The sequence below is a fragment of the Oxyura jamaicensis genome, chromosome 1 (assembly GCF_011077185.1).
Source record: "Oxyura jamaicensis isolate SHBP4307 breed ruddy duck chromosome 1, BPBGC_Ojam_1.0, whole genome shotgun sequence".
Taxonomy (NCBI): domain Eukaryota; kingdom Metazoa; phylum Chordata; class Aves; order Anseriformes; family Anatidae; genus Oxyura; species Oxyura jamaicensis.
Window position 1 is genome coordinate 69,554,562 of NC_048893.1, and position 14,455 is coordinate 69,569,016.

The 14,455-nt window shown below is 38.9% G+C and overlaps 1 protein-coding gene across 6 annotated transcripts in view; it reads left to right on the top strand.

Moving 5' to 3' along the window:
* The window catches only part of DUSP16 (dual specificity phosphatase 16), a 65,759-nt gene that overhangs the window by 21,979 nt on the left and 29,325 nt on the right, over positions 1-14,455 (top strand). For all 6 annotated transcript variants that reach the window (XM_035308760.1, XM_035308769.1, XM_035308736.1 and 3 more), the window contains 2 exons: positions 6,118-6,198; positions 12,771-13,366. In XM_035308760.1, the coding sequence (XP_035164651.1) occupies positions 13,136-13,366 (231 nt within the window). In that variant the 5' untranslated portion in view covers positions 6,118-6,198; positions 12,771-13,135. The remainder of the gene's footprint in view (positions 1-6,117; positions 6,199-12,770; positions 13,367-14,455) is intronic.

Genomic DNA, 14,455 nt, shown 5'->3' on the forward strand with positions numbered 1-14,455 from the left:
TGGCATGCCTGAGTCAGTGAAGTATGAGCTAAGAATCTGGCAGAAGCCTTTTGCACAAAGGAAGGCTGAAAGAGTCTCTCAGGAAGTCTGTATGCTGCTAAATGTGGCATGTTTGAACATGAGACTGACATCATTGTGAGTTCATAGCAGTGAAAGAACAAAGTATCAGCCACAAATTAGACTGACCTAATTTTTAAGTCACTTCTAACAGCTTAATAGCACAGTATGTTGCTTGTTCGGACTGTTTATTTCTATCCCAACCTCTTGCTACTTAATTAAACTACAAGTTAACCCTCTGAAATGTTGAAGGAGTTGTTCAGGAAAGTGTGTGTGTTTGAGGGGTGCTGCAGACTTCCTTCCTTGGCTCTTTTTCCACCCTGACCTCAAGCTTCAAATAAAGGAAGTGATTAAGGACCACCCATCGTACACCTTTATCCTTCAGGATCAGTTTCCTGGAGGTAAAAAAATCACGATTGCATACCAAACCCTAACTCACTCATATGGGCTGCTCACATTTCTTTGTGTAACTGGAAATCGGTCTGAAAGTTGTCAGAATGCTTGCCAGCAGTATCAATGGGAATTTATTTATAATCAGTAAGTTGTTATGAAACTGAGCAATATTATTTATTGATGAAGCCATTATCATTGAAAAATAAATGGTGCTTGAATACCTAAGAAATTAAAAGGATCACGAATTCTGGAGGTGACATTTCTTCCCAGTGTTCATTAGACTCCACATGCACTGAAATTTATCCATCTTGTTGATATATTACTTCAGTTATTGCAGAAATATATTGAGCCCTCCTAGCTTGAGATTACTTTGGCAAAAGTCAGTTCCTTTCTGGTTATTATTGAAAGGACTGTGTAAAACAGAGCACCTCTAGAAATTCTGAAAAAATACAAAATCTTTTTTGTAGGTTTTTACAAAACTGTACATACATGTAAGCCTACTCCAAACATTATAATAAAATAGAAACTTAAGTGACTAGTTTTTGTTTCCCTCTGCTTTTCAAAATCCTTTAAGAAGCCAAGCAAGTTTGCTACAAAATATTTATTTCTGACACTGGTCTTTCACAAAGACCTGTATTAGATGATAACAATGGAATTTACTCCCACTGTTTGGTATTGAGAGTTTCTCTTTTTCAAAATTTTTAAATCCCTGTTCCATTTTAATTCTTGCAACCTGAATATAATGGTGGTCACATTTTGTCAGATGTTCCTAAGGGGGATTACTGTGTTTTGTGGTTGTGTCACTCTTCTTCCTCTGTTTAAATGCCAGTGTTTTTAATGATGTAAGAGGCAGAGCTGGGGAATGTAAGTCACCCTCTGCTTTCTCCTTCTGCTGTAAGGAAGGATCTATATGGCTTCTCTTCTCAGTCATGTAGTTACCACAGGAGAAGTGTGGCCTTGGCACCACTGCAGCTGCTGTACGACATGACTCAAATGCCAAGAAATGCTTAGGATCCTTTGGCAAAGAGGTGCCAGAACACAGTGTGTGCAGCGTGGCTCAGTGAGCTGCTGTGACTTATGTGTTTCTTCTTGAGCTGAGGCCATGCTGGTGTCATCTCATCAATTAAGAGAAAATTTGAAAACAGTTGCAATAGGCAGGCTGGAACAATTACGTTTGTGGGTAGAAATTATGCATGGAAACATGTTGCATTCTGCGTGTGTAAACTATCGAGAGTGTTACGCCGTGGCGGTCAGGTCAGTCCCCCATCTTGTAGATCTAGGAGTTTATGTATTTTCTGGGCCTCAGCTGCAGTCTGGTGGTACTCTGTCAGAGCCCTTGCCCCCCAGCATTGGATGCCTTCTGGCAGGGCTGCTGCCAGTGCCGGGTGTCTGGGGAGGCCTCATGGCTTGTCCCACTAGGCCATGCTCGCTGGGAGCTGGCACCATGCGCCACGTGCATCTTCCTTTCCTTCTTAACCACCACTTCCAGGCGGGCAAGCTGGTCCATGTTTGTGGGCTGTTTTCTGCCAGCCGTTCTGTTTCCTTGGCATGTCAGTGTCAGTCGGGGAGAAACCCTTAAGCTTAACAACTTCGCTGTGCAGGACTGAGCTTACATACACATTTTGGTGTTTTTGGGGCCCAGCATCCCTTCTGATATCTTCAAAGCCATTAAAGTGTAGCTGCTGTATCACATCCCAGAGGATGCTTCTCTGTGTTTTATCCCTGTGTAGCACACACTGTATAAAACAGTCATTTAGCTTTGAGCTTGCAGAGATTCTTTGGTGGGACTTTGAAAATAGATGTCATTAACATTTATTAGGTGGACTTTGTAAACTTCTAGATGCTTCTCTCTACAGCTGACAGGGCATATGAGCAGTGTGGTGCAGTACTGTATTTTCAGGCACAAGCAGGAAAAGACAAAGTATTAATGTTGACAGTTTAAAAATAAATAAATAAATAAATTCCTTCCAAACTTTCTCATGCCCTGATGTGAACGGGTTGAATGTGCATGTTGCCTTCCGGGAGAACTGGTGTCATTTCCTCAAGTGGGTGAAAGACTATTGCATTTTAACCCACAGCTTACCGTAAAAGTAGTTTACAGATCTCTGTTCTTAAAGGAGATTGACTCACTGTGATCTTTAGTCATTTGGTTTTAGAAAAGCATCATTAAAGAGTCTGTTGTAAGAAATTCACCCCTGCCTTGCCCAGAAGCTATTCTGATTTGTTTCCCTAATAAGATAGCACCATTATCCTCTGCCTTTAATCCATCCTAGTGCTTGTGTGATGCCTTTGGATCCATCTTCTGTTTTCATCATACAGTCACCACAAAGTAGATTAGGGTTGCATCTTTATTTTATTTTATTTTATTTTTATTTTTGGCTCCTTTATTTACAGGCCCACGTAACTTGATCAACTCTGTTGGAATGTCTCCCCCTTTAAGGCTCTCACTAGACAAAAGGCTAACTTAAAGGCTAACCATTATCTGAAGGCTCTGAGGTCCTATCTTATCTTCTCTTTCAGGAAGACCTTTTAAAGAAATAGCATGAACTATAAGGACTGCTGGGTTTGATGGTTATTTAGCACTACTCTTCAGAGAACTCATTCTCATTTTAGTCTGTTTCTTAGCAAGAAGATGACCACATAAAATACAAAGTCATTATTTGCATTGGTCTCTGTAGCTGCAGAGAATGCAGCCATTCTCAGTCAGTGATTCAGGGTGTGCAGGTGGTATAGTAGATGGAAACCTTGGTGTCACAAAAGCAGCTGCTGTAAACAACTCTTGTTCTACAAAGAGTAAGGAGGCATGGGGATTTCAACAGGTTGAAGATGTATAAAGTAGTTTAACCCTTTAAGGTGTTGAGTTTGTGTGTCTTTAAATTGAATGCTAAAATCCAATTGCTGTTAGAGACTGGCAGGTGTGGAATTTGCCAGTTGTCACAACTAAATCATGGATCCTATGTACAGGAGCCAAATAGCACTTGTGATGTATATTGTAAGGATAGTTAACTGTCCTCTCATGTTGAGAACAGTTTGTAAACTGCCGTGGTTCTGGGTTGGATCTCTTCAGACTCAAGACTATATAGAATAAAGTAGACAAATTTTAAAGCTTGCCAGCACTGGCTAAACAGAGTAGTAAGTTTTATACTAGACACTTCATACACGATCAATTTTTTGTGAATGGTGAGGTATAAAGCTCCTTAGTAGGATGCTGTGGTGCCTGACTGCTCAGTCTCTCCCTTGCTTCTATCTTGTTTGGTGCATCACAACTCCAGCTGTAGGAGGAATGCTCCTTGTGACCGGACTGGTTGGGTTCGTTTAGGTGCAGTTTTGGGAAGGCCCTAAGCAAGAGAGGAAAAAAGGCTTCCATTTCTAATTCTGGCTAATCCTGGAAAACAAACAAACAAAAAAAGTATTTAAATAAGGCCTGGAGGACTTCTTACTTGCCAGAAGTAAGTCAAAATGCAAGCATATGTCCTTTTGTAATTCACCCTAATTGAAAGGATGTATATTTCTTTTCCTAAAGTCAGCAGAAAAATCCTGGCCTCTTAATGATGAAATACTTTAAAAGAAAGAAATAAAAAATAAATAATAATTAAAACAAAACAAAACAAACAAAAAAAACAACAACAACAACAAAAAAAAACACCTTTATCTTAAGCGGGAATTGCTGAAGTTTCCCCTTTAAACTTGGGTGGCTCATTCATATTTCATTTAATTGTAATATAGTACCCTCTCTTTCCCTCCCCCTTCTTACCACCAAGGCTAAAAAGGAGGAGGGGAGATATAAAATGTTTCCGAAAATTACAGGAAATGTCTGTTCCTTTAACAGCATTGCCAGGGAATTTCCAAATGTGCTTAGTGCTTATGGCCAGACTTGCAGCAGCTCAGTCTTCAATCATGAGTGGATCCTGTTCTAAAAATATGACACCTCCTTCCAGTAAAATATGTTGAAATGAAATATATGCTTTATTTCTCATCTGCTTTACAGAATTACTTCTGTCTAATGGAGAAATTAGGGTTTGGGGACTGCTTTAAACTCCTGATTTCTCTCTATTCAATAAATTGCAGATAAGTATATTATATTGTTCTGTGAGATGGTAGTTTACTTGTAAGGATTTTGGAAAGGCAGGGATGGCAGGTACTAGTGAATGTGAAGACTACCTGGCAGTTTTCAGGGAGCCTCCAGAAGTCGCACGTGAAGCATTAAGGAACAAAATGAGGGATACTTTTTGTCCCATTACTTTCTTTTGGTGGACTATCGCAACGTGATCTCTGATCATGGGGTCTTGTCTCCAGGCAGAACCTGATCTATGTTAAGCGCTGGATAGTTCTCATTTCCGAGAGTAGGATTGGAAATGGAGAACATAGCAAATATGGTAGGATGAGCTTGCTCTTCATTCTCTACTGCCTTCTGGTGGGATTATGCCTCTGGGCTGGGGAAAGGAGCAAGATCTGCCAGGCCTCTTGTGAAGCTTGGGAGGATATCTGCCAGCTGGAACAGGTATGGGAAATACAGACCTGGCAGTCTTCGTCAGATCCTTTATTCCACATCTCTGCCCTATGCTGATGAGTTAGTGATGGGATGGACAGGCAGGGACCTCTCAGGGACACATGCGGTGAAGGTCCCACTCAGGGTGTCCATCCCAGCAATCAGAGCCTAACCTGGGAAGCAAATTTAGTTACTTGTCTGGAGGGCTCTAGCCTCATGTTCTACTGTTCACGTTTTTAGAGCAGGTAACTGAAGACAGCGAGGTGGTTCTTGTACCTTCTTTCCTTGTGAGGTGAATCTGTTCACTAGCTTTCATAATATGGTCTGCCCTCTGCTTCAGTGGCTCTTCATGATTGTGATATCATTTACGATGTGGTTCAGAGCCACTCCTGGATTTCGTAATAGGGCAATGCTTGGCAATAGTTTATTACCATGGTTTATGTTACAGTAATTGCTAAGCAGAGTTGTCAGCTGTTGATGGTAATGATCTGAATCTTGTTTAGCTGGCCAGGAAACTGTTGGGAATTGACACTAATGTGTTTATTTTTATTTCCTCATATTAAGGTTATAATTTAATTTGTTCATGTAGGAACGGCAGGTGCTTTGCATAGAGTTTGTATGGGTATGACTGTATGTAATGATTGGTGACATCAGTGTTACCAGTTTCCAGGGCTGGGTTTTTACTGTGGGGAGGTGGGATTAACTACCCAAGATGTTCTGTTTTGTTAGTCTTTGTCCATTCAAAATACAGCTGTAATCAGACTGACTTAGGGTAGACTCTGTTATATACTGAGAAAGAGTTAGTGAATTTACTTGAATTCATGCAAATACATCACCTATGAAGGCTAGTTACAAATTAGTTTTCTAGCAGAGAGATGTGTCAAATTCTTTCTATGGCTTTATGGCTTTTAAGCTCTAGCTTTAATTTATTTATTCTTTTAAAGCTAGTAGAAACATTTGCTGTGTTGTTTTTTTTCGTCTTTTCTTTTAGAAAATAAGTATAACAACTTTCTGTTTCAGACCCTTGCTCTTTAAATGAGTGCAAACATGTAGAGATCTCTTCTCAACTAGGTTTTTATGTGTTTGGGAGAGTTTTACAGTAAAATGACTACACGAAGTGTGAAATCTGTTTTCAGTTTTTTGACTTGTAATAACGACTTTTTCTTTCCTATGTTTAGGTATTTCCCTCTTCTGGCTTTTGTATGTGGACCACCACACTCTGTCCTGTTCAGTCCATTTAGAATTTGACTCAAGTGTAGGTGAGTAATTGGTTTTAACATGAAACGGTAATGAATTATGGGGTGCAATAAAAGTACTCGAAATTTTTTGGTGACTTTGACTTGATCATGTGGGAACATAATCTTTTAACAATATGTTGAAATTTTCCTTGGCTGTCTAGAGTCCCAGGCAATAGGAAACTGAAAATATTATCTATTGTACCATTTGTTTGAAGTGGATTAGGTAAGCTTTTATTGTAAATGTCACAGAACTATATACAGTGAACCAACAGTGAAAAAAATATTTTGAAATAGAGCTTGCTTGTATGGGTGGAGAAGGGAGTCCCCAAATAAAGTCTTTGAGCTGTTGAATAGAGTGATGTAACATATCAACAGTATGTTCCAACACTTCTCATGAGCTCACCTTCTATCAGTCAGGTTTCCCTGCTACAACACGTAACAAACGTTTACTATTCCCCAATGAATGTCAAACAGGTTGGCTTCTTGGTAAATGCAAGTGATGATAATCTAGTACATTGCTTTGAGGTTGGTAATGATGCATGAATGATATTTGCAGGAACGTTGCGTATATTTGTGGCATTTGTTGAATAGGTCACCAAAACTTTTTTTTTTTTTCTCACTTTTTTCTTGGCAGGAGAACATATTTTCTTGTTTATAACATTCTTTTTTATATAAAAAGCAGCATCTCACTGGTTTCTAAATGGAAATTCTATTTATCTTGCTCAGCCCAGCTATCTGAGGGTGCTGGTGGTAAAAATATGAATGAGCAATAGGCAAGGAAATAAAGGACTTAAAAATCTAAGCTGGAGGCATATTTATGTACCTTATTCATGGGAAACTGATTTCTTTTCTGATTCCATCTGCCCATGTTTCAGTTCTGCAAGGTGAGCATGCTGAAATGGCGTGACTTTCCTTTAGAGCTTGTAAACAAAACAGAGTAAGTAATTAGTGAAGCAAGATGAAAAACAATGAACCATTGAACAGAAAATTCTCCTTTTTTTTTGTTTTTCCAGTGGATTGTACCTGCCATATTTATGAACGTACAGTGTGTAATCTAAAATGCATGTGGCTGCTAGGAAAGAGAAAATTAATACTATCCCATTTTGATTGTACATATAGATATGAAGTACAGATGCATGGGAAGTAGGACAGGAGGGAGAAGCCATTTGGATCATGCAAATAATCAAAAGAAAGCTGGGTGAAATTCTCAAAACTGCTTATCTTTTTTTGAACATGGTACTTAAGTGACATTTTCTAAATAAATAAAAGCATATGTTTCTATTTGAGGGGTGTCCTTACTGCATTTCACTGTTGCACCAAGTGGAGTATGCAGGGGAAGGAGGGCATTCATCAGTGTTGATGAACCACCCCGCAGTTGACCTGAGGAAATGATCTGCATATGCAATGATAACACTTTATGGAGTCAGAGAGTTAAAGAGCTAAAAGATGCCCTCAGTCTCCCCAGCTGAGGAACATGAGCCCTTACATCTTTTGTTAATAGGCTCACCTTTTAAATCACAAGCATTTGTGATCTCATTCCTGTGTGGTCTGCACAATGACAGACAAGCTATAGACTTGCAACCTTAGTTACATTTTTCCCCAGACTTTGCACTTTATTACATGGTTGTTGGTCTCTGGAGAGTATTGGCTTGCTTGTTGAATTCAGAGGGAGTATTGCCATTCTTTACTTTTACTAGAAATCTTATTTTCCTCGTGCCCAATAGACGCTTTGTGTTCCTGACTGCTGATGAGTAGCAATGTGAGCAGGGATGGTCTCTCCCTGTCCTTGTTTGTCGCTCAGCTTGGGTGACGAGAACAGCTTTTATTTCCATCTTTGTGGGGCTGGGGAGGGAATGCTGTGGCTGTCACAGATTTTAGTGGAACAATGTCTCACAGAAATGGGAATTCACCCTGCAACTCTTAGATCAGAGTCCTTTTCTGATGCAGGAAGTTGTGTAGACTTGTTTGTTGAGTATCAGGTGCCAGGGAATGGTGCTGATTGTAGGGGTACCAGCCATTGAACTACTTGCAGCTCCCAGCTCAGTTGTAATGAAGCCAGCTACTCTTTACCAGGCAGCTGATGTGCCCAGAGTGGCATGCATATGGAAGCTTAGAGATTCCTACCTCTGTGCCTTGGTTCAGCTTTTGGGTTTCTTTTTTGTGCTGGTGTCAATTCTGAGAAACATAAAAGTGAATCTGTTTATAGGGGAGGACAGTGTTTTTCTCATATGTGCATGTGTTTGCTTCTAGAAAGTGGAAAAATACAAGGCTTTAAAAATCAGCTCTTTCAGGTTTCTCAAGCTGAATATTCAGAAGCTTCCATTCAGGACCTTGTAATATTCAGATGCTGTAAAATTATTTTGTTGGCATTCTGTCATACACAGATGATGTATGTGAGAGCATTGCTGTATAAACCTGACAAAGCAGGCATTAGTAATGGTGTAAACAAAATTGCTTAGCCTTTATGACACCACGGTTCAATTTCAAGGTTATCTTCTTATGTGAGCTAGAAGCCCTTCAGAGATTGTAGCACGGCATCTAAAAGCTTTTTGCCAGTTCCTTAACCTAGCTGGAATTAGATCATCATTCTGAGAGTTTTTAAAATACGTTCTTTCCACATCTGCCTCTTTAAAATAGCTGCTATGATGTGAGACAAAGCCTGAGATAACTAAAACAAGCATCCTTGAAAGAGATGATGTATGATGTAAGAGAGTCAAGGTGGTAGAAGTAGAAATTAAGACTGCATTCTAAATGCAAGTTCATTTGAGTGAAGAACCAAACAGAAGTGCCAGGTGTTTTGGTCCATCTGAGCCATGCAGGACAGGGCGGGAATCCCTGAGACAAAAAGAGATCCTGTAGTTCTGTGGCACCATTATACATTCATATTGGAAGATCCGGTTTTGTTTGCATGGAAGATGGTAGGGTTCTTGTTATTTTGGTTCTTTAAACTCTTTAATTTTGCAGTGAGTTAAAAGTTTAATTTTTGTCTTTAAAAGACAACAAACAGTGCCTTATGTTTCAGCCCATCTGCAATGAGGAAGAAGCCATACAGCACTACCAGTGTGTATGTGGATGACTTCATTTAGTACTTTCATAGCTGGACTACGTTTCACTTTTCCTTAATGCTGATGTCAGGGTAGAACATCCTGTGACTAAGATGGTTTCTCAGCTTGAAGATCAACATGTTTAGGACAAAGCATTATATTGCATCATTTTATGAGACAGTGTGGTGTCATACCATTGCAATCTAAGTCACAAGTAGAGCACAGAGAGAAAACAGCCAAGAAGTAGTTTTGCCTTTTTACAAACTATGACTGAAATGAAACAGATATTTCAACACCTCGTAACAGCTGAATGATAAGAGCAGTCACCAGGAAAGGGAGGAGGTCTCTGGTGTTTACCTAGAGCAAGAGACTGATACTTTTTCATGTTTAGATAGGTCCCAAGGAAGAATCTAAAAGTCAGATAGTACCAGAGATGGAGAGAGTTAAATCAGAACAAAAACCTATAATTGAAATACTATTTTGACAGGATCAGCTCCATTGGGCAGGGGAGGAACAACGTTTTTATCAATCACATTAATTTGAGATGGCATTACTTTCAGAAGTTTACCACTGTGTTAACACATTGCTAAATGTTAGGGTAATAGTGTTATTCAAGAAGCCCAGATGTACTAATAAACACATTCTTGATCCAGTCACCATATAGGACTGATTTGAGTTCTTTTAAGGCACTTCTGAAACAAACTTCAATCATCCAAGAAGGAAGAGTGAGACAAGAAGCATAAAGTGTTGAGAAGATAAGAACTGAATCCAAACTAAAAGTTGCAAATTAAAGATTATACATATTTAACAGCCTCTATTTTAGTGTTCTATGGTTTTCCAGTCAGCAATTTACCCATTAAACAGACTGTCTAGTTCATGAACAAACTGTCTAGCTCACAGAACAGCTGGAGCCAATTCCATCTATAGCCAGTAGAAAAGTTTTCATTGATTTGAGCAGGTTTGGTATCTGGCAGCCTTTGATGAAAGAAACAAAACAAAAAAGAAAGAGAGAATCACAATTCATGACAGTACATGTTAAAAGAAAAAAATGCAGAATGCCTTTTTTATTTTTAAAATATAACACTACTATTATGAACTTTCACTTTTTTTCCTCCTTGCTTAATGGTGTAGTCTTTTGATATCTTCCAGCCTGTCTACAGAGAGCCTGAGGCCAGTATATAATGACTGCTCTTTGAGGGGGAGCACACCTGCTAACCAGGTTGCAAAGATTGCTTTTTTTTAGTAGACTTAATTAAAGCTTGGTATAGTAATTTTTCCAATACATTTTGTAGTTTAGAGCAACATGCATTTCATTTCTGTATGCTTCTGTTTATCTGGACAAGCTTAAAAGTATTGGTGGTGCTATACAGTAATAGTTAGGGCTTATAGATAATCACATTTTGTCAACCTTCCTGGATGTTTATTTGAAACCTAGTGTTTTTCTTGTACTGGTACAAAAAAAAACTTTGTTAATGTTAAAAACAATGAACAAGTTTGTTTTATTAAAAAAAAAAAATTTGTTGTTGTTGCTGTTAAAGTGAAGTTTGTACTTCTTTATGAATTTAATTTATTTAAGAATTTGTATATATGAGCTTGTATAATATATCTAATGAGTAAAACATCTGCTAACCTGAGATTTCTCACTGCTAAACACAACTGACTTGTTGTTATAACAGGACTTTTAATAAGCCATTGATAAAGTAGTTTGAATTCATTACTTCTGTTGCAATTAAGATGAATAAAATAATTCCAAAGTGAACTAGTAAGTCAATACTACAAATAAAATGTAACTTTTTCAGCTGAACCTGTTAAACTGAGGATGTATGATTCTGTGTATTTAAAATTTGTTTTACAAAAATCTTCATATGTACCTGTATGTACATTAAGAATCCAGGAAAATGAATCTTCATAACTTGCTCCTGTTTGCAAATATGTCAGTGCCTTAAGAAGGAGTGTCAATAAGATATTTATCTTTTTTTATCTGCCCACTTCAGTCTTGTGCCAGTTGAGTTACTTTGCTTTGTCCCAGCCAACAGAAAGCAGCGGTAGAAAGACTGCTTGGGTCACGGGCTAGATAGCACAGGCCACAGCTGACATAGGAGCTGCTTGAGTGTGTACTTCCTTGTGCAAGAGGTGTTGCATAGTTTTGCTGACCTAAAATCACTTCTCCAGACAGGGAATGCTATGATGTGAAAGATCCAATCTAGAGAAATGTGATTTCTTGGCTTTTCCCAGCTCTGACTGTTCATTTCAAAACAGGCTGCCACGCTAATGAAGTGAGGAATTCTTAGCAGGCTTGTCCTTTAATGTATAAGGCTCTAACCTGTGATCACCACCTCGGCTGAAAAAGCCACCACCCACAGCTGCCCCCTCTTGCTCGAGTTGGTTACTTTGGTAGCTGAGTGTGTGGCTCGTGTTTGCTCCAGAGCTGCTGTTTGCAGCCTTACATAGATGGCTGTCTGTGTAAATATGCACGATTACACAGAGACCAAGTTTTGAGTTGTGGGAGCAAAGCAACTTGATTTGTGCTTTCTATGGGATCTGTAGTTGCAGCACAAAATACACAAAAATGCAGCTAAATCCCTGAGACATGAACCACCATGGTGGCTATGTCTGAAGAGGGCTCCTACAGAGATGTGTCCCATCGAAGTGTATTTTGGGAGACTGAAGAGTCTCCACTACCAGCATGACCTCATACAAGATCAACTGTGGGTCAGCAATACTAACAGATGGCAGTTTATTTACTGCTCCACTGCTGATCCTGTTTAGGTTGATGTGGTTCAGAGGATCTAATTTCACAGAAGCATAGTTTGCTTCAGTTATTATTTAGCATGCATGAAAAATGTAATGTACCTCATGTAACAGTCCCAGTTACTCCAGAAGGGCCAGAGACAGTCCCCAGTACTGTACATTTCAGCAGCATAGTCACAAGGCCTCTGTTTAAAGTCTGGTGATTAATTCAAATAAAACATTTGTGTCCTAATGCAGCATCTTGTTCTTCTGGTTTCTCTTCAACCATGTTCTCAAAGGAGAGAAGCGGATGCAAGTTTTTTGTCCTTTCTTTCATACAGTTTCACTTCCCAGATTTGCAGTACTGGTTTGTGAAATACTTTCCAAGGCATTAAATTTTAAAAATGTATCTTAAGTTTTACAACTTCTTACTTAAGTGGTGAAGTGCTGAAATGGGTCTAATTAGTTGTGCTATTGAAAGGAATACCATGATTTAGGGCACTATCTCTTAATTATATTTTTACAAAGTCTTGTGAGGAGGGAGAACGAGTGGCAACAAAAGTCTGCAATTAAGACAGGCTACGTTGCCTGAAATACAAGATAATTGTCCAGGCAAGATTGCTGGAATAGATTCAGAGGCTGTAGTTGCAAATACTCGCTCTGAGATGTTTGGAATACACAGCAAAGAGAAGAACTTCTCAGGAGTGTATTTATTGTATGGTACAGAGCACTGTGTGGTTAGCCTCAAAGCTGAATGTTTTGTTCTGCAAACTTCATGGCCTCATCTGGTTTGTGTTTTTTATCTTTCCCTTCTTACAGGCTCTTAGTCCGGTGTGAAGTCGATGGGTGGTAAAGGTAAAGAATGATGCAATGCAGTGGCAGCCAGAAAGCATCTTTTGTTTGAATTGTGAAATGGCTACTCCAGTCACCTCCCGATGAATCAGATGTGAGGGGCTGCTTTGTGGAACGAGCCCTTTGTAACGGCACATCAACTGGAAGCAGGAGGAGATGTTCAGTTGAAGAGCTCTTTCTGAAAATGGGTTTAACTTTTCTTTTGCCAGTCACTACCAGCATGACCTCATACACTTCTAGTACAATGGTGTGGCTAAGCCTTTGAGTACACAGCCATTACATCATCGCAGCAAATTAGAGAGGGAGGTGGTGAAAGAGGCCTTATTGTTGTCATGGCCGATGAGATGATCAGGACTCAACTCATAGTCGCTGAGAAGTTGGTGGCTTTGCTGGAGAGTGGTACAGAAAAATTGCTACTGATTGACAGTCGCCCCTTTGTGGAATACAATACGTCCCACATCTTGGATGCCATCAACATCAACTGCTCCAAGCTTATGAAGCGGAGGCTGCAGCAGGACAAAGTTTTGATTACAGAGCTCATTCAGCATTCAGCAAAACACAAGGTAGGGGTCATTTTCCTGTTATTCCTTCCATTTGTTTAAAAAACTGCGCCTGGAGAGCAACTTGTAATAATTTTCCATTGGGCATTTTGGTTTTAAAAAACAAATTTGGGAGATTTTGTTTTGCAAAGACTTGATCTGATTTAAGATGCTGTCAGTTACTATTAAGTTTGCATTTGGTATTCTATGTAGCAATGCTCTCCTGTAAATGACAGAGTACTGTTCAGGGACTTGAAAATGACTGAGAAAGAACATTTTCGGGGTTCTTGTAAATCTTGCAAAGCACTGTCCCTTAAAAGTATGAGAGAGAGGTCAATGCAATAAACAATGCAGTAAACATTCATATTCTAATCTTTGAAAGATTCTTTGGGGTCTGTGGTGGTAAGGATCGCTTAGCACATGGTTGTACGACTTGGATAGAAACTGTAGCTCTGTCAATCCCGGCTCCTACTTGCTGTTTGAAATGCCTTTCATGTGAGTAGTTTGATGGATTTTTAAACAGAGTTAGCAGTGAAAAGAAAATAGCCAAGCTGTTTAAACGTAATGTGTATCTGGTGGATTTTTTTTTTTATCTTTTAATCCAGTGGTACTTGTTTCAAATGTTTTGGGTAACAGAAATAATCTGAAAGCAAGATCATAATATACATGTGTTTAATACTGAAGTGCTGTTTCTTACTAGCTTAAGCATACTTTTTGCATAAAGTTTTATAGACGACTGAAATGTGTGTGGCTTTAGGCAGTTTAAAGTCTCTGTACTGTTTAAAAAGAAAAAAAGGCAGAAACAGAAACTGAGAGTGGACCTTCTTGTAAAAAAAAAAAAGGTAGATTAAAAAAAAAATTAGCTAAAGATGAAGCATTTTACTAGTGATGTAAAATTACCAAATCATCATAATTTACAGTGTATGCTTCAACTTGGAGCAAATAATCAATTAAAAAACTCTCAATATTCCTGACCAAATATAATTCCTTTAAGTATAAGATAAAAAATTGTTTTGCATGCAGCTGTATATGAAATCTATATATCTGAAGTGCTGCATAGAAAGCATGTAGCAACCCTTAGCCTGACTTTATGCAGGTCATAATGGGGTGCTT